This window comes from Saccostrea echinata, unplaced genomic scaffold, assembly GCF_033153115.1.
Source record: "Saccostrea echinata isolate AGI-Se365-2 ecotype Australia unplaced genomic scaffold, CSIRO_AGI_Sech_v1 ptg000051l, whole genome shotgun sequence".
NCBI classification, from domain to species: domain Eukaryota; kingdom Metazoa; phylum Mollusca; class Bivalvia; order Ostreida; family Ostreidae; genus Saccostrea; species Saccostrea echinata.
Window position 1 is genome coordinate 2,233,469 of NW_026889800.1, and position 19,167 is coordinate 2,252,635.

A 19,167-nucleotide genomic window follows, 5' to 3' on the forward strand; every position below is an offset into this window, starting at 1 on the left:
AATAAATAAATAAATAAATAAATAAATAAATAAATAAATAAATAAATAAATAAATAAATAAAAACTAACTGTAAAGTTGATTGATTTATTCTTCTGCTTTTTTAAATAAAAGTTGATCGAATTATGCAAAAATTTCTGCATCTGACTATAGTATCATTCCGCATTACTAGTTTCCATTATATATTCCGAATTTCCTCTCTGCTGTTTTCCGATCTCGATGGAAATTTATTTCACGCATGCGCTCTGCCTGGTTATAGAGGCTGGTTACGAGATCCAAAACAGCATACATATTATACCTCCAGCCGTCGATGAGCCGAAATTTGGTCGGAAAATGTTACGTATCCCAGTTCAGAGGATTTTTGCGCATTCTTTGCGGCCTAGTTTTTTCTTAAAAGATTGTAAAGACCCTTCTGTCTGTCCTAAAGTTCTGAGATGTTATTCCACACAGTCAGTGACAAAAGGCGGCTCAGATGCAGAAGTAACCGAAAAGCAAACAGAGGAAACTCGAATTAAGAAGAGTCGACCGTTGACAAATACACCTTTCATTCGAGAACTGTTTCTTGGAAGGTTTGCTAAAGTAATATATTTCTTCTTTTCCTTGATTCAAAATTTTGAACATGGGGGGGGGGGGTGTGAGGTAACCAGTAAGGTGTACTCTCTAAGTAGGCCTAATACTATAAACAGTTTTCTTCTCTTCCAAGCGTGCTGGGCTTCAAAATTGGCTATTTTCACACAAATATAAACATGATAAATGTTTAATTCATCTAAGGAAGACCCTCTTAAAAATATGTAGTTGGTGATTTGCAACTTGAAGACTTAAAGTAGGTCCCATTCATTGTCTGCTAGCTGCTGCATCTAATTGTGCTAAGTTTTGCAGATAACCTTTCGAGATATTTTTCCCCATTTAAAATTAATATGTTGACGGTGCAATGCAACCTTTAGGGCGAGAGCCTATTCAGTTTTCCTTCAAACTGCACATGACATTTGGTGCGTCGATCTAGACTCTGACGTCACATGACGTCGTATGCAAGTTGCATTACCAAATCGAAGCCTGAACAGTGCTAGTTTTAATGAAGAATGTTTAATCTACTGGGTTTTTTTTTTCCTACAATATCCATTAAATCAATGTGGTTTTATTTTTTGTTGAACTTTTGTTGCTACCGTGAGAACGTAGTTTCCGGCGAAATGCAATTTGCAAAGCATCATGGGACCACAAGTTACTGTGGAAAAAAAATCGTTTGGATCAATGTGCAAAGTTTAAATTTTCTCTTTGCCTAAGCGTTGCTTTAAGAGCTCGCAATGACAGGCAGTACTTCGCGCCGCTCGCTGCACTCGCTATAATTCATTTTTAATTCATTTTGTTTGAGATACTGCCAGCTAGGAGCAGTTATCTTGGTCCAAATGTTCATATACATATTAATGAATTATACAGTAGAGCTTTGATATTGTCTAAATTCATTATTTACAGGAGACATTAATTTATCCTGAAATGACCAAAGAAGAATTGGAGAATCTGAATCAAATGGTTCAACCAGTAGAAAAATTCTTCAATGAGGCATGTAAGTAATGAGTGGTGGATCTAAGTTATGAGTGATGGATCTACGTAATGAGTGGTGGATCTAAAGGAGTGTGTATCCTTAAAGTTTGATGATTATTTTGTATCAATTAATGAGTGGTGGATCTATGTCCTTAAAGCTTGATGATTATTTTGTATCAATTTGTTCCATCATTTTTCAATTCAAAAATAAAATGTTTCAAATTTTTGAAACCTCCTGAATTTCTAAAAACTATGATAGTAAAATTTAATTATTAAACATGTCAGTTTATGGTATATAAGTAAACAGCTGTATTCATGAAATTTAGATAAAATTAAAGCTATGTTAATTGACTTTTGTTTGTTTTCTTGATAAAGACTGAAATTTTTGGTTGCCTTTCAGTGGATTCCAAAAGTATTGATGTAAACGCAAAGATTCCTGATGATGTTTTACAAAGTCTGAAAGACCTTGGACTTTTTGGACAACAGATTCCAGAGGAGTATGGTATGTTTTGTAAATGTTATTCACAAACAAAAAGATATTGATTTCGTAAGAGGGTCATTCAAAAAATATGTAGACTTTTGTTATAGCTTTTTTATTACACATCATATTATAATCAAATTTCGTAGTTGTATTTTATGTACACATTTTTTTGGTACACATATTTTAACAATAGATTCAAATAAATTGAGTTAAAAAATTGAATACATCTTTATATTTTTCAAAATCATTAGAAGTTTATGACAGCAAAAATGGGGTCACAAAGCACGGTCAAAATTGAGTAATTTACTATCAATGCACTTTATAATGTCTATACCTATAATCAATGTCGCTTAAACGAAATACTATAGCTAAAAATCTGGTCAGAAAGGTTAGTATGTCATGGAAATGATGTGCACTTCACCTGTTGCATGCGGAATTTGTGAAAGCATAGTAATGTGGTAAAGAATTAGAAAACACTAACAAACTAATTTAAGTTACTCGAGCAATTGTTAGCAAACTAGGTGTCAAGTGTTATGGAAACTTTTTTATGAATGGGTAAGACATTACAAACCATGCATGAAATGAAAAAGCAGAGTACCGTGCTCCATGGTGACAAAACATGATGATTTTATTTAAATATTGAGTACAATGAGTTCCATTTAATCAAATAAAATTAAACCTCACACATTGACATAATAAATGTTTTTACATATAAAAATTTCATTATGTGTTGATCTTAAATCTTGTAAAAATAATATGATGATGAAAGAAATTGTCTACATACATGTATTTTTTGATTGACCCCCGTAACTTTAACTCAACTGACCTATCAATACATTTCCTATATTTAACTCCAGTTAGTTTTCTTCACAATAAAAACAAGGAAATACTTTATATAAATATCAAATTGTTATTTTTCAAATGTACTGATAGAATATATTCTCGATATTTTAAGCTTTCAAGTTGTTAATTATTTATAAATTGTTATTAATGTTGAATTTCTATCTAATATACCTGTAAGATTAATTTATCCTCATTTTCATCTCTGTAATGATTTAAATATAATGGTGGTAACAAGGAAATGTTTGATATAAATGCTTCATTTTTTCTTGTATACTTGTAAAATGTATCTTCCACTTGTTTACCCCTGTAATGATTTACATAAATTGCTATTCGTAACTTTATGATTTACATAAATTGCTATGGTATATGTAACTTTATGATTTATATGAATTACTATTTGTAACTTTATGATTTACTCAAATTTCTATTCTTAACTTTATTCTTAGGGGGACTTGGACTGAATGCTACTGAGTTTGCCCGACTGGCTGAGATCACCGCCTTAGATGGGTCAATAGCTGTTACACTGGCAGCTCATCAATCTATTGGCTTAAAGGTAAAATCTGTCCTCATCAGTTCACTGGGTAAAGCCTTAAAGGTAAAAACTGTTCTCATCATTCAGTTGTCTTGAATGAAAAATAGGTCCTCATTAGTCAATTGACTTATAGATGAAATATGTCCTCATCAGTTTATTGGCTTAAAGGTAAAATATGTCCCCATCAGTTTATTGGCTTAAAGGTAAAATCTGTCCTCATCAGTTTATTGGCTTAAAGGTAAAATCTGTTATAATCAGTTCACTGACTTAAAGGTAAAATCTGTCCTCATCAGTTCATTGGCTTAAAAGTAAACTCTGTCACCACAAATCCGTTGCCTTGTTGGAGGTAAATTCCTATCAGTTTTTTAGCTGAAAGGTAAAATAAGTATCCAGCAGTACTGTAGCTGACAAATGAAATCTATTAAATAATTCTGTCGACTTAAAGGTAAAATAAGTTCTCATTATCAAATGCAGACATTAATGTGAAGTAAGTCAGACATATTGAAATTTCTTTAAAATTCAAAAAAAAGAAAAAAAGAACAGTGTTGGTCTCAGTTATTTAGTAAAGACAAACACCCGTTCTCTTTATAATGGACTTCCTTATCAAATTAGAACATCTTATCTTCTATGTGTGAAAAGCAATAAATCATTTATTATTTACCTGATATTTTGTATATATTAGTACACTACATGATTTTAGTTTTCCTCCTTATTTACACAGGGTATTCTGATTGCTGGGAATGATGAACAGAAAGCTAAATATTTACCTAAGCTGGCCACAGGAGAACATACAGCAGCATTCTGTTTGACTGAGCCCTCCAGGTGAGTGAAGGACAGAGGGATCCTGATGCTTTCTGTGTGACTGAGCCCTCCAGGTGAGTGAAGGACAAAGGGATCCTGATGCTTTCTGTGTGACTGAGCCCTCCAGGTGAGTGAAGGACAAAGGGATCCTGATGCTTTCTGTCTGAACCCTCCAGGTGAGTGAAGGACAGAGGGATCCTGATGCTTTCTGTCTGACCGAGCCTTTCTGTCTGACTGAGTCCTCCAGGTGAGTGAAGGACAAAGAGATCCTGATGCTTTCTGTATGACTGAGTCCTCCAGGTGAGTGAAGGACAGAGGGATCCTGATGCTTTCTGTCTGACCGAGCCTTTCTGTCTGACTGAGCCCTCCAGGTGAGTGAAGGACAGAGGGATCCTGATGCTTTCTGTCTGACTGAGTCCTCCAGGTGAGTGAAGGACAGAGGGATCCTGATGCTTTCTGTCTGACTGAGTCCTCCAGGTGAGTGAAGGACAGAGGGATCCTGATGCTTTCTGTCTGACCAAGCCTTTCTGTCTGACTGAGCCCACCAGGTGAGTGAAGGACGGAGGGATCCTGATGCTTTCTGTCTGAGCATTTCTGTCTGACTGAGCCCTCCAGGTGAGTGAAGGACAGAGGGATCCTGATGTTTTCTGTCTGACTGAGTCTTCCAGGTGAGTGAAAGACAGAGGGATCCTGATGTTTTCTGTCTAACTGAGTCCTCTAGGTGAGTGAAGGACAGAGAGATCCTGATGCTTTCTGTCTGACTGAGTCCTCCAGTTGAGTGAAGGACAGAGGGATCCTGATGCTTTCTGTCTGAGTCCTACAGGTGAGTGAAGGACAGAGGGATCCTGATGTTTTCTGTCTGAGTCCTACAGGTGAGTGAAGGACAGAGGGATCCTGATGTTTTCTGTCTGAGTCCTACAGGTGAGTGAAGGACAGAGGGATCCTGATGTTTTCTGTCTGAGTCCTACAGGTGAGTGAAGGACAGAGGGATCCTGATGCTTTCTGTCTGAGTCCTACAGGTGAGTGAAGGACAGAGGGATCCTGATGTTTTCTGTCTGAGTCCTACAGGTGAGTGAAGGACAGAGGGATCCTGATGTTTTCTGTCTGACTGAGTCCTACAGGTGAGTGAAGGACAGAGGGATCCTGATGTTTTCTGTCTGACTGAGTCCTACAGGTGAGTGAAGGACAGAGGGATCCTGATGTTTTCTGTCTGACTGAACCCTCCAGGTGAGTGAAGGACAGAGGGATTCTGAAAAATCTTCTTCATTCTACAATCTCAGTTCCATAAAAAAAAACTGTTCAAGAGATTTCTTTCTTCAACTTTTAACTTGCTTTTCCTTATGTTAAGTTTAGTTCAGTTCAAGATATTTTATCGGAAAACCCCTTTAGGTACTTAATGATAGGTATATGTGTAGTTAAGAGCAATTCAATTGCATCAGAATTTTGTGTCTTGACTTAATGACCTTGGACTCACTTCTTCTGATCAGATATTTGTTTTAATGAAACTGTTCAAGATATTTTTATCAAATAAATATACTCCGGTTGAGTTGTGTCCAAAAAATTATCCTTGAGTTCAGCTTCCTTAAACTTTCAATTACATTTCTCTCTTTTTACTTTTAGTTTATTTTATTGAATTTGTTAAATGGTTACCTCATACAGTTCTATCTACAGATAATCAGTGAAAGCATTTCAATTTTAGGATTTTGTTTGAACGAACAAAAAAAACCCCACAACATTTCTATTTATGTTACAATACAACTGTTCTTTTGGTGAGACATTTAAGACATATATGAACATACTTAAAGTTATTAAAGAAGTTAATTTCTTGCATGCTATTTTTTCTATCATCAGTGGCAGTGATGCGGCCTCCATTCAGACCAGAGGTACACTGTCAGATGACGGAAAGACATTTCTATTGAACGGAGGAAAAATCTGGATATCTAATGGAGGAATCGCAGATATATTTACTGTGTTTGCTAAAACAAAAGTCATGGTTGATGTAAGTGTAGATTTTATCTACTTATCAGAATCATTTTAGTTCATTTTCTGATGTGAGATATCTAAATTTTTTGAAAAAAAAGGATTAATCCAAAATTGTTTAATTTGTATGCACAAACAGAAATTTTAAAAAATGCTGAATTTTAAAACAGTAGATTCATTCATAATATAACCTGTTATTGAAATCAAAATGTCAACTTTAAATGGAAGGTATGGTAATGTAGCGGTGTCTACTGAATACATACTTTATGTGTCCATTTTTAGAGTCCTAGGCACTGAAACTTTAGTTACGCAGTAAAAATAGAATACCGTACAGCAGGTTAAAATCGCTGTCAGAAAAGATCGCGATTTGTTCAATTTGTAGCAAATCGCGGTTGTTTGAATTAGCGGAAAGGAGAAATTATACAAAAACTTTTTGCAGGACTGCAAGTATTTTCTTTGCATATTGTTTCTATTCTAAATCCGATCCGCATAAGGAAACACCGATTTTAAGTCAAAACGGCGATTTACCATGTTACGCATTCAGATATTTTTCTTTCGTTCCCTTGTTTTTTTTTTCTTTGTTTTTTTAATAAGTATGTTTGAAATACGTACAAGTCTATGCTCAAGTGATTTATTCAAGTGATTTTAAGTCGTTTCCAAATCTATTAACATTGATATAAAAAAGCAAAGCACTGTTTTCTTCACTATGTAATTGCCTAGATTAAAGGTAATAAGACTGATTGATATGCACGGATGAAATGAAACAATGCATGCCTTATAGGTACTTACATCGCACCTGCACTGAGTGGCAGAATTAAATGTTAGTCAGAATTTTATTTATCAATTAAGCTTTACAAAAACAACAATTACGTGTTAGTGAGTGTTCTGTACACCCGCATAATTAGAAAGAAAGTCTACATCTGTATAATATTAATTAATGCATTTATGCTTGCTGGGATACATAGCGTTATCGAATCTTATCACAGATAACAGTAATATTTCAATTTATCCTTATCTTTTTTAAAAGAGTTATTCACTGTATGTTGAATTCGCGGAATTTTTATTTCCGTGAATATAGCGAATATTAACTCCGCGAGTTAATTTCCTGCTGTACAGTATTGCACCAGTAATCAACGTTTAATGTATATGCTTACCCTTTAAGTTTCATTTAATTCCTTTTTTTATCAATAATTATTTACTGTGTTTAAATGTTTGATGTAAACTGTCTTGATATTTTCTGATATGAAATAAAACAAGCATTTTGACAAATAATTTATGAATTACAAATGTTATCTACAAATCTTTTAAAAGGGTGTGGAAAAAGACAAAGTAACTGCATTTATTGTGGAGCGAGCTTTTGGTGGAGTCACTAGTGGAAAACCGGAGGATAAATTAGGGATCCGCGGATCTAACAGTGAGTAATCCAGACAGAAATAGCTCATAGACTCCGAGTCACTCCGGAAATAATCCTAGATCTAACAGTGAGTAATCCAGACAGATATAACTCAGAGACTCCGAGTCACTCCAGAAATAATCCTAGATCTAACAGTGAGTATTCCACTGCAGATAGAAATAGCTCAGAGACTCCGAGTCACTCCAGAAATAATCCTAGATCTAACTTTGAGTATTCCAGATAGAAATAACTCAGAGACCTAGAGTCACTCCAGAAATAATCCTAGATCTAACAGTAATCCAGATAGAAATAACTCAGAGACTCTGAGTCACTCCAGAAATAATCCTAGATCTAATAGTGAGGAATCCAGACAGAAATAGCTTAGAGACTCCGAGTCACTCCAGAAATAATCCTAGATCTAACAGTGCTTAATCCAGATACAAATAGCTCAGAAACTCAGAGTCACTCCAGAAATAATCCTAGATCTAACAGTGAGTATAATCCAGATACAAATAGCTCAGAAACTCAGAGTCACTCCAGAAATAATCCTAGATCTAACTGAGTAATCCAGATACAAATAGCTCAGAGACTCCGAGTCACTCCAGAAATAATCCTAGATCTAACTGAGTAATCCAGATACAAATAGCTCAGAGACTCCGAGTCACTCCAGAAATAATCCTAGATCTAACTGAGTAATCCAGATACAAATAGCTCAGAAACTCAGAGTCACTCCAGAAATAATCCTAGATCTAACAGTGCGTAATCCAGATACAAATAGCTCAGCGACTCCGAGTCACTCCAGAAATAATCCTAGATCTAACTGAGTAATCCAGATACAAATAGCTCAGAGACTCAGAGTCACTTCAGAAATAATCCTAGATCTAACAGTGATTAATCCAGATACAAATAACTCAGAGACTCAGAGTCACTCCAGAAATAATCCTAGATCTAATAGTGATTAATCCAGATACAAATAGCTCAGAGACTCAGAGTCTCTCCAGAAATAATCCTGGATCTAATAGTGAGCAATCCAGATAGAAATAACTCGGAGTCACTCCAGAAATAATCTTGGAATACCGGTAATAACTGTATCATTTCTGTAAGTGTAGCCTCTTTTAATGTAAACATTTATATACAATGTTATGTATATTACAAATGACCAATTACACATTATAAATTTTATTGAACAGCCTGCGAAGTTCATTTTGAGAACACCCCTGTTCCCACAGAGAATGTCCTTGGTGAGGTTGGTGGCGGATTCAAGGTCAGTGATAAGTGAAGTAGTCTACTAAAAAAAATTAGGGTCTGATTTGTTTAACTTCCAAGTTAAGTAAAAAAGCTATTTATATTTCTTTTAAATGAGAATTTTTAAAAAGCCTTTTAAAGTCATATATTAGAGAAATCAAACATGCAATATTTTCATTATAATCTAAATGATATATTAGTTAGAAAATAAGAAACACCAGAGTAAAAGAATTTTAGAAGAAAGTTTAAAATGATTTTAAAAATTTCAGGTGGCCATGAATATTTTAAACAGTGGTCGATTCAGCATGGGAAGTTCAGGGGCTGGAATCCTCAAAAAGCTGATTGGTGATTAAATATAGTAACATACACCACAATCAATGATCGGTCAATTTATTGGTGATTAAATATAGTAACATACACCACAATCAATGATCAGTCAATTTATTGGTGATTAAATATAGAAACATACACCTCAATCAATGATCAATCAATTTATTGGTGATTAAATATAGTAACACACACCTAAATCAATGATCAATCAATTTATTGGTGATTAAATTTAGTAACATACACCACAATCAATGATCGATCAATTTATTGTGATTAAATATATTAACATACACCTCAATCAATGATCAGTCAATTTATTGGTGATTAAATATAGTAACATACACCACAATGATCCATCAGTTTATTGGTGATTAAATATAGTAACATACACCTCAATCAATATCGGTCAATTTATCATTCTAGGAAATACTATATTTATATTCATATATGTAAGAAAATTGATAAAAATATGATATTTTATGCAGGAAAATAACTCAGAGACCAAATTTTACTCCCAATTACACATGTATGAAAGTCATCCATTCTGAAATGACAAGTTCTTGTTATACTTTGACAGGAATGACATGTGAGCATGCTGTCACAAGGAAACAGTTTGGGTCCCCACTCTCAGAGTTTGGTCTGATTCAGGTAAAGGGAGAGAACTTTAGATTTGAATGTGTGTGCATATATATCAGTCCAGTAGTACACATCAACATAATGAAATGATCATTGAAATAAGGTTTAAATAAGTATTCTCAGAAAGACTGCATCTTTACAGAAATGTTGAACTTTATGTAAAATTTTGATTTCATTTTATTGTATTATGGTTCATTGATAAGGGAGATAACTCTCATTTTGGACTCGCTCTAAAGTGACATCACACTGAGCCACAGAGACGTTGATAAAATTGTAACGATATAGGGCAGCGAATAATTCAAACATCAAGTATATTTTTGGTGGTTTTGAACATTTCACGTAAATATAAGGAATGTTTTTAAGTTTAGTGTGAATTATTGGTGTGTAAATCACAGACTTGCATGTAGGCATATATTTTTAGGTCACCTGAGTCACTCAGGTGACCTATTGCTATCCGTTTTCGTCCGTCGTCGTCCGTCGTCGTCCGTCGTCCGTCGTGCGTTGTGCGTCGTGTGTTAACATTTGAACATTTTCAGCTTCTTCTCTAAAACCGCTGAACCAATTTCAGCCAATTTTTGCATATGGCATCTATGGGTGAAGGGGAACAAAATTTGTGAATTTCATGGTCCCTGCCCCCCTGGGGCCTGAGGGGTGGGGCTAAAACCACCAAAATTAATGCAATTTTTAAAAATCTTCTTCTTTACTCCTGGACAACAAGGGGTCAAACTGTTGGCATGATTGTAATAAGCATTGAGCCCTCTACCAAAATTGTGAAATTCATGGCCCCAGGGTCAGGGGTTCTGGTGCTAGGGCGGGGCTATATAGATCATATAGTGAAAGTGCATTATTTCTTTGAAAATCTTCTTCTCTACTCCTGGGTATTATTGAAACAAATTGAATACATAGTTATGATAAGCAAGGGTGACTCTACCAAAATTGTGAAATTCATGGCCCCAGGGTCAGGGGTTCTGGTGCTAGGGCGGGGCTATATAGATCATATTGTGAAAGTGGATTATTTCTTTGAAAATCTTCTTCTCTACTCCTGGGTATTATTGAAACATATTGAATACATAGTTATGATAAGCAAGGGTGACTCTACCAAAATTGTGAAATTCATGGCCCCAGGGTCAAGGGTTCAGGTGAAAAGGTGGGGGGGGAGGGGGGGCTCTATTGATTATATGGTGAGAAAGCAAAATTTCTTTGAAAATCTTCTTCTCTACTCCTGGTTATTATTTAAACAAATTGAATACATAGTTATGATTAGCAAGAGTGACTGTACCAAAATTGTGAAATTCATTGCCCCAGGGTAAGGGGTTCTGGTGCTAGGGCAGGGCTATATAGATCATATTGTGAAAGTGCATTATTTCTTTGAAAATCCTCTTCTCTGCCCCTGGGTATTATTTAAACAAATTCAATACATAGTTATGATATGCAAGGATGCCTCTTCCAAAATTGTGAATTTCATGGCCCCAGGATCAAGGGTTCTGGTGAAAAGGGGGGGGGGGGGCTCTATTGATTATATGGTGAGAAAGCAAAATTTCTTTGAAAATCTTCTTCTCAACTCCTGGGTATTAATTAAACAAGTTAAATACATAGTTATGATAGGCTGACTCTACCAAATTTGTGAAATTCATGGCCCCAGGGTCAAGGGTTCTGGTGAAAAGGGGGGGGGGGGCACTATTGATTATATAGTGAAAAAGCAAAATTTCTTTGAAAATCTTCTTCTCTACTCCTGGTTATTATTTAAACAAATTGAATACATTGTTATGATAGGATGCCTCTTCCAAAATTGTTAAATTCATGGCCCCAGGGACAGGGGTTCTGGTGCTAGGGTGGGGCTATGTAGATCCTATAGTGAAGGTGAATTATTTCTTTGAGAATTTCTTCTTTGAGAATCTTCTTCTCTGCCCCTGGGTATTATTTAAATAAACTAAATACATTGTTATGATATGCAAGGATGCCTCTTCCAAAATTGTGAATTTCAGGCTCCCAGGATCAAGGGTTCTGGGGAAAAGGGGGGGGGGGGCTCTATTGATTATATAGCGAAAAAGCAAAATTTCTTTGAAAATATTCTGGTTAAAAAGCAAAGAAGCTAAGTGTATAGTTATGATGAGCAAGAGTGCTTCTTCCAGAGTAGTGAATTTCATGACCCCCTGGGTCAGATGTGCTGGTGTAAGGGTGGGGCTCTTGATAATATAGTGAAAATGCATTAATTCTATTAAATAATCCTGTCTGCTCTTAGTGTTAAGCAGACAAACAAAGTGATTACTTATGATGAGCAAACTTCTGGTCCCAGGGTGAGAGGCTCTGGTGTTTCTCAGTGGGGAGAAGGGGGGGAGGTGCTCTATTGATAATATAGTGAATATAGTGAATCTGTAGTAAAAATGCATTATTTCTTTAAAAATCTTCTCTGCACCTGGGCATATCAGAGGCAAAAAGAGTAAAAGTTTTAATAAGGAAGGGTATTCTTACCAGATTTTTGAACATCTGGACCATTTGTTCAAGTGTTCTGGTCCTGTCCAGGGCTCTATTAATTTGTATTCTACTGAGAGGAGTTATTCCCCTTTGCCATTTACTTTTGATAATTAATCACTGTAAATAATGTACTTGAAAGGTTAATAGAATAGGAGAATTATGCAAGAATTGTTATTGTATAATACAAAAAGTACTTTCTTAGTTTTAATGATCAGGTAGACATGTAAGTAGTAGATAAAAAAAAAAATCAGACAAAAATAACTTGTCTTATGAAATGTTCATCAAAGACCAAGAGAGGCCAATGTAAGAGATTTCAACAAGGAATTGAAATAGTACAGAGGCACTGATAGTTTGTTAATATACTTATGGTGAGAGTGATAAATGGGGAAGAGATTAGAACCTAATTTATGAACTGTTAATGAATACTAGACTAATTATTTTGTTGATCCTGATCACCCTATTTTTCTTGCTTTTGGGCAACAAAGGTTCACCTTTTAGTTCATTTTATACTCTATGGATTCTCTAAATTGTTGTATGATACTCAGGTGACCGTTAAGGCCCTTGGGCCTCTTGTTCATGAAGCGTGCTAGTGCTTCATGAAATATGCCTACGTGACAAGCCTGTGTGATTTACACACAAAAAACTTAAAAACATTCCTTAATTAAACTTCATTTGGGAACTCATTAGAAACAAACTTTAATATTAGTGAAAAGAGGGATAAAGCTTTAACATATTACATGTAAACTTATAAAAACATAGGGAGCTATTAATACACATATATACAAAAAAAAAACAAAAAAGGGATGAAAATGTCTAATGAATCAATTTATTGATAAAAAAGTTAATTACTGATGTTTGTTTCCAGGAGAAGTTTGCTCAGATGACGATTACGACGTACGCGATGGAGAGCATGGCTTATCTGACAGCAGGAACGCTGGACCTACACGAGAAACCTGACGTCTCATTGGAGGCTGCCATTGTTAAGGTCAGAACAGCAAGACCTAACTGTTACATTGTCAGACAACAAAAATAGCTGAGAGTCTCTATCTTACCGGCAGGGTCAGAACAACAGAGAAAGTAGTATATAGCTGAGAGTCTCTATCTTACCGGCAGGGTCAGAACAACAGAGAAAGTAGTATATAGCTGAGAGTCTCTATCTTACCGGCAGAATCAGAACAACAAAGAAAGTAGTATATAGCTGAGAGTCTCTATCTTACAGGCAGAATCAGAACAACAGAGAAAGTAGTATATAGCTGAGAGTCTCTATCTTACAGGCAGAATCAGAACAACAAAGAAAGTAGTATATAGCTGAGAGTCTCTATCTTACAGGCAGGGTCAGAACAACAGAGAAAGTAGTATATAGCTGAGAGTCACTATCTTACAGGTGGGTCAGAACAACAAAGAAAGTAGTATATAGCTGAGAGTCTCTATCTTACAGGTGGGTCAGAACAACAAAGAAAGTAGTATATAGCTGAGAGTCTCTATCTTACCGGCAGGGTCAGAACAACAGAGAAAGTAGTATATAGCTGAGAGTCTCTATCTTACCGGCAGGGTCAGAACAACAGAGAAAGTAGTATATAGCTGAGAGTCTCTATCTTACCGGCAGAATCAGAACAACAAAGAAAGTAGTATATAGCTGAGAGTCTCTATCTTACAGGCAGAATCAGAACAACAGAGAAAGTAGTATATAGCTGAGAGTCTCTATCTTACAGGCAGGGTCTGAACAACAGAGAAAGTAGTATATAGCTGAGAGTCTCTATCTTACAGGCAGGGTCAGAACAACAAAGAAAGAAGTATATAGCTGAGAGTCTCTATCTTACAGGCAGGGTCAGAACAACAAAGAAAGTAGTATATAGCTGAGAGTTTCTATCTTACAGGCAGGGTCAGAACAACAGAGAAAGTAGTATATAGCTGAGAGTCTCTATCTTCCAGGCAGGGTCAGAACAACAAAGAAAGTAGTATATAGCTGGGAGTTTCTATCTTACAGGCAGGGTCAGAACAACAAAAAAAGTAGTATATAGCTGAGAGTCTCTATCTTACAGGCAGAATCAGAACAACAAAGAAAGTAGTATATAGCTGAGAGTTTCTATCTTACAGGCAGGGTCTGAACAACGGAGAAAGTAGTATATAGCTGAGAGTCTCTATCTTACAGGTGGGTCAGAACAACAAAGAAAGTAGTATATAGCTGAGAGTCTCTATCTTACAGGCAGGGTCAGAACAACAAAGAAAGTAGTATATAGCTGAGAGTCTCTATCTTACAGGTAGGGGCAGAACAACAGAGAAAGTAGTATATAGCTGAGAGTCTCTATCTTACAGGCAGAATCAGAACAACAGAGAAAGTAGTATATAGCTGAGAGTCTCTATCTTACAGGCAGGGTCTGAAAAACTAGTAATAAGGTGAAATTTAAAGTCTCTATCTGAAATGCAGGGTGAGGTGTAGCTGTTTGACATTGGTAGCTAGATTAGGAAATTAGGAATTCATGACAGGATTGCAACAGATAAAAAGCAAAGGGACAGATCATCTATACTTATATTGAAATTGTATGTATTTAGTTGCAGATGTAAAAGTGTTAAATTGACATTGTAGATACTGTGTAAATAAGTGTTATGTTGAACATTGTAGATATTCAGTTCTGAGGGATGCTGGACATGTGTAAATGAGTGTCTACAGATTCTGGGAGGACTCGGCTACATGAAGGATTACCCTTATGAGCGTTATCTCAGAGATGGGCGCATATTGATGATATTTGAGGTATGGACTCAGATTCAAGGTCATTGTCTTATTGAAAGCAGAGCAAAATATGTATTTTATTAGTTTGTGAACACTTGGTCAGGTGTAAAATTTAACTTTTCAAGTAAAGATATTAACTGATAATTTTTTACTAATGAAACCACAAGTAAATGGCTTTAGTCAAATAGACAGGTAAACTTACCTAGTGTCTGAGGCAGGTAAAAGTGAGATGAAAAAAAACCCCAAGTTCAGCTTAAGTATGATCATTCGTTAAAATATTTCAGGGCACCAATGAGATTCTGCGACTCTTTGTTGCTCTAGAAGGAATGAAGTATGCAGGAAAAGAATTAACACAGGCTCTCAAGTAATTTTAAATTTTCTTTCACTGGGTTATTTACTCATAAATATACAAATTTTATTCTGAATAGTAGTTTTAATATTCAATGATTTCTTGTAATTGCACTTTTAATTCAGTAAAATTTAAATGAGTGAGACAAAGTACATGTAAATTCAATCTGACATTGTGATTTTCCCAGTGTAGATATATTTTCCCCCCAGAGAGAATTGCATTAGTTTTTATTTGCTTCATGTTAAGTGTATGTATATCATCATTTTAAAAATACTGCTGTGGAGCTGTATGAAATGCATATTGTACAAGCATGATGTAGGCTGTTCTTCACCATAATAATACATTGTATTCTGATTCTTTTATCATTATTTTTTTTTATTTTAAGGGTATTAAGAAATCCTTGGCAGAACCCAGGGGTGGCCTGGAAAATGTTCAAGAAAGGATTAAAGCAGAAATTAAAGAAGAAACCAGAAAGCACAATATTAATCCCACAACCACAGAAATCAACACTCCAGCTTCCTTCATCTCTACACAACACACTACAGGTAGATTAGTACATTTCATCAAGTCACTAATTTAGTGACTCTTAGTCACTCAGGTGACCAGTCGCTAAATGTTTTTTTGGCCTCAGCTGTGTAACGTTTTCAAGGTCCATCTTCATCTGTAGAGGAATTTCAAGTCATGTTTAAAGACATTCTTATAAAATAAAAATCAACATCAAGAAAATAAAATAATTATCATGTAACAAGTTCAACTCAACACATGATATAGTACAATCGTGAACATATGAGATATATGCAATTTTTTTTCCCTAAACAAGTGATGGTATACTGTAGATCACAAAAATTTTGTTACATCTTTATTTTCCTGAGATGATTTTTTATTTTTATTTTTTTTTTATATTTCTATGTATAAGCAAGAAAAAAATTTTACGAGTTTGTTTATTGTTCTACATAGTCTTCAATTGTACAAGTTAAAAAAATAATTTTCAGTGAGCAGAGCGTTACTGGTATTTATGCAAAAATAAAGTTTTTGTAAATTTAAAAATGTTATTTACAGTAAAGGTTCAACAGAAAATTACATTATCAGAACATTAGTATTAATGATATGATTTCAGCTGTAGGCCCAGTATCTAGAGGGTTGTACCATAGCATTTCAGAATGTTAGTATTAATGATATGCTTTCAGCTGGAGGCCCAGTATCTAGAGGGTTGTACCATAGCTTTTCAGAATGTTAGTATTAATGCTTTGATTTCAGCTGGAGGCCCAGTATCTAGAGGGTTGTACCATAGCATTTCAGAATGTTAGTATTAATGATATGCTTTCAGCTGGAGGCCCAGTATCTAGAGGGTTGTACCATAGCATTTTAGAATGTTAGTATTAATGCTTTGATTTCAGCTGGAGGCCCAGTATCTAGAGGGTTGTACCATAGCATTTCAGAATGTTAGTATTAATGATATGCTTTCAGCTGGAGGCCCAGTATCTAGAGGGTTGTACCATAGCATTTTAGAATGTTAGTATTAATGCTTTGATTTCAGCTGGAGGCCCAGTATCTAGAGGGTTGTACCATAGCATTTCAGAATGTTAGTATTAATGATATGATTTCAGCTGGAGGCCCAGTATCTAGAGGGTTGTACCATAGCATTTCAGAATGTTAGTATTAATGATATGCTTTCAGCTGGAGGCCCAGTATCTAGAGGGTTGTACCATAGCATTTCAGAATGTTAGTATTAATGATATGCTTTCAGCTGGAGGCCCAGTATCTAGAGGGTTGTACCATAGCTTTTCAGAATGTTAGTATTAATGATATGATTTCAGCTGGAGGCCCAGTATCTAGAGGGTTGTACCATAGCTTTTCAGAATGTTGTAGAGCATCTTCTGGTGACACATGGAAAGGTAAGTCTTCATTTCAGATCGTACAATCAGAAATATATCAACTAATGTAATTCGAGTTTCACCATTGCTTTGTACTGTCATAATATATTCCCTCATAATTCACTTACAGGACATAGTGAATGCCCAGATGGACCTTGCGAAAGTAGCCAACATTGTGATAGATATCTATGGAATGACAGCTTGTATTAGCCGATCTAACAGGTCATACTGTCTGGGACTCCAGAATGCGGACCATGAGGTAATGATTGCAGCTTCTTTTAGCCGATATTATATATCATGCTCTCTGGGGCTGACCATGGCGTAATGACAGCTTGTATTAGCCTATCTAATAGATCACAGTATCTGGGCTCCATTATGCAGACCATGATGTAATGACTGCTTATGTTAGGAGATTTAATAGATAAGTATACAATTATTGACTGGGTCCAAGGACGACAGTTGTTTTATTTGACCCAAGAAGGATATGTGGCCCGAAGCCACAGGCTGAGATCTTTTCAAGGTTCAAACAAAACAGCTGTTGTCTAATGACCCAGTCTATAATTGTTCATTTTTAAACAACTATTTGGCACTAAATTAGCTTTGTCAGTGTAATAGATCGAACTGTCTGGGGCCCCAAAACACATATTATGAGGTAATGATGGCTTGTATTAACTGATCTAATCTATCTGGGGCTCCAGAACGAGGACCATGAGGTAATTAGGGATGCAGTACTCAAACTTCATAAAGTAGAGGAAATTCTGCTGTATTATTGCTGTTCAACCTTAAACAAACAAAAATAACATTTTGTTAATGACCATGTCACTTTGTGAAAAAGTTCTTGAAATTTTCAATTAAAAAAAAGGGGGACAAGAAAATTGCAAATAATTATTATAAAAAAAACATCCAGGAGAAACAGATTTAAAACAAAATTATCATTTCCATCTCTTCCTCTGAAGAGGATAAACTAAAAAAAATTGGTTTGATCCTGAAACATCTAATGATTTTTAGATGTCTTTATGTAGTTCATTCCATTTGCTATTTCAGATTCTTCTGACAAAGGCTTTTTGTAAAGATGCTGTGAAGAGAATTCAAACAAACGTAAAAGAAATCTATGATGGTGAGTGTGACATAAATAATCTGGACAGAGAGATAAATTGTTCTTGACTCTCTATATCTAAATTTTCTTATTTTTCCTGAGATATTTTATGATTATTAATCTAGTTTCACCATTTTTCAATATAACGTCTGTAAGTTTTTGTGGAACAGATTTAAATGTAATATTTTAATCGTCACTCTTTCTGATCTCTTACCAACAGGAACAGTGTTGTTTGCATGATATATTCTTGAAATATTTAAATTTATGCATTTTTTTTTTCTAAAAACAGGTCCAGTGAAAAACAATTCAGAGAATTATGAGCACATCGCTCAGGCTGTGTTTAAACATGGTGGCTACGCGGCAGCTCATCCCCTGGAGAGAATGTGGTGAAGCATCTGGTCATGTGACCTTCTGGTCATGTGACCTACTTAATGATTTATCTTACTGGCCATTCAAATAAAACTTTCAGGGATAGTGAGTGAATGAGCATTCTATGAAGACTTCATTTCTCTTGAAAACTGTGATATATAGAGGGAAAACAAAAAAATAAGACATTTGTATTTGTATATATAAGTTATTAAAATGATGTTCTTTTTTATTGATTTTTACTCTTCCTTAGAAAAAGGATGTAGAGTTACAAGTGTAGGAAACACATGATTAGTCCAGAAATCAACTCCAGTCACAGGAAATAGGAGATCTTTAAGTTTGTATAACTATGGTATAATGATATCAAAGACTATTTTTTCAGGGTATTTTAGGACCCTTCTGAGTGTATTCTGTATAAATTACTCATCTTAATAATCATTAATAGCTTAAATCAAATACTGATTATTCCTATTGATATAAATAAGAATTATAAATTAC

The 19,167-nt window shown here is 35.2% G+C and overlaps 1 protein-coding gene across 2 annotated transcripts; it reads left to right on the forward strand.

Annotated features, from left to right (window-relative positions):
- Window positions 1–311: 311 nt before the first annotated feature.
- Window positions 312–18,899, forward strand: LOC133203684 (complex I assembly factor ACAD9, mitochondrial-like). Of its 2 annotated transcripts, XM_061339456.1 has the most exons (18): window positions 312–577; window positions 1,469–1,559; window positions 1,938–2,039; window positions 3,308–3,414; window positions 4,115–4,215; window positions 6,046–6,193; window positions 7,486–7,588; window positions 8,758–8,831; window positions 9,082–9,157; window positions 9,720–9,790; window positions 13,119–13,238; window positions 14,877–15,005; window positions 15,269–15,348; window positions 15,719–15,878; window positions 17,151–17,228; window positions 17,338–17,466; window positions 18,252–18,324; window positions 18,593–18,899. In XM_061339456.1, the coding sequence occupies exons 1-18, from the start codon at window positions 332–334 to the stop codon at window positions 18,691–18,693; spliced, it is 1,989 nt and encodes a 662-aa protein (XP_061195440.1). In that variant the 5' UTR covers window positions 312–331; the 3' UTR covers window positions 18,694–18,899. The 2 variants fall into 2 exon arrangements, with proteins under 2 accessions (XP_061195440.1, XP_061195441.1); XM_061339457.1 differs by lacking the exons at window positions 17,151–17,228; window positions 17,338–17,466; window positions 18,252–18,324; window positions 18,593–18,899 and adding an exon at window positions 16,591–16,725.
- Window positions 18,900–19,167: the final 268 nt, after the last annotated feature.

Bases quoted from the DNA above. Each gene is read 5' to 3' on its own strand.
- LOC133203684 (XM_061339456.1), top strand. From the start codon at position 332: ATGTTACGTATCCCAGTTCAGAGGATTTTTGCGCATTCTTTGCGGCCT. The intron at 1,560-1,937 runs GTAAGTAATGAG...GTTGCCTTTCAG, and splicing joins AAAATTCTTCAATGAGGCAT to TGGATTCCAAAAGTATTGAT. The intron at 9,158-9,719 runs GTGATTAAATAT...ATACTTTGACAG, and splicing joins AATCCTCAAAAAGCTGATTG to GAATGACATGTGAGCATGCT.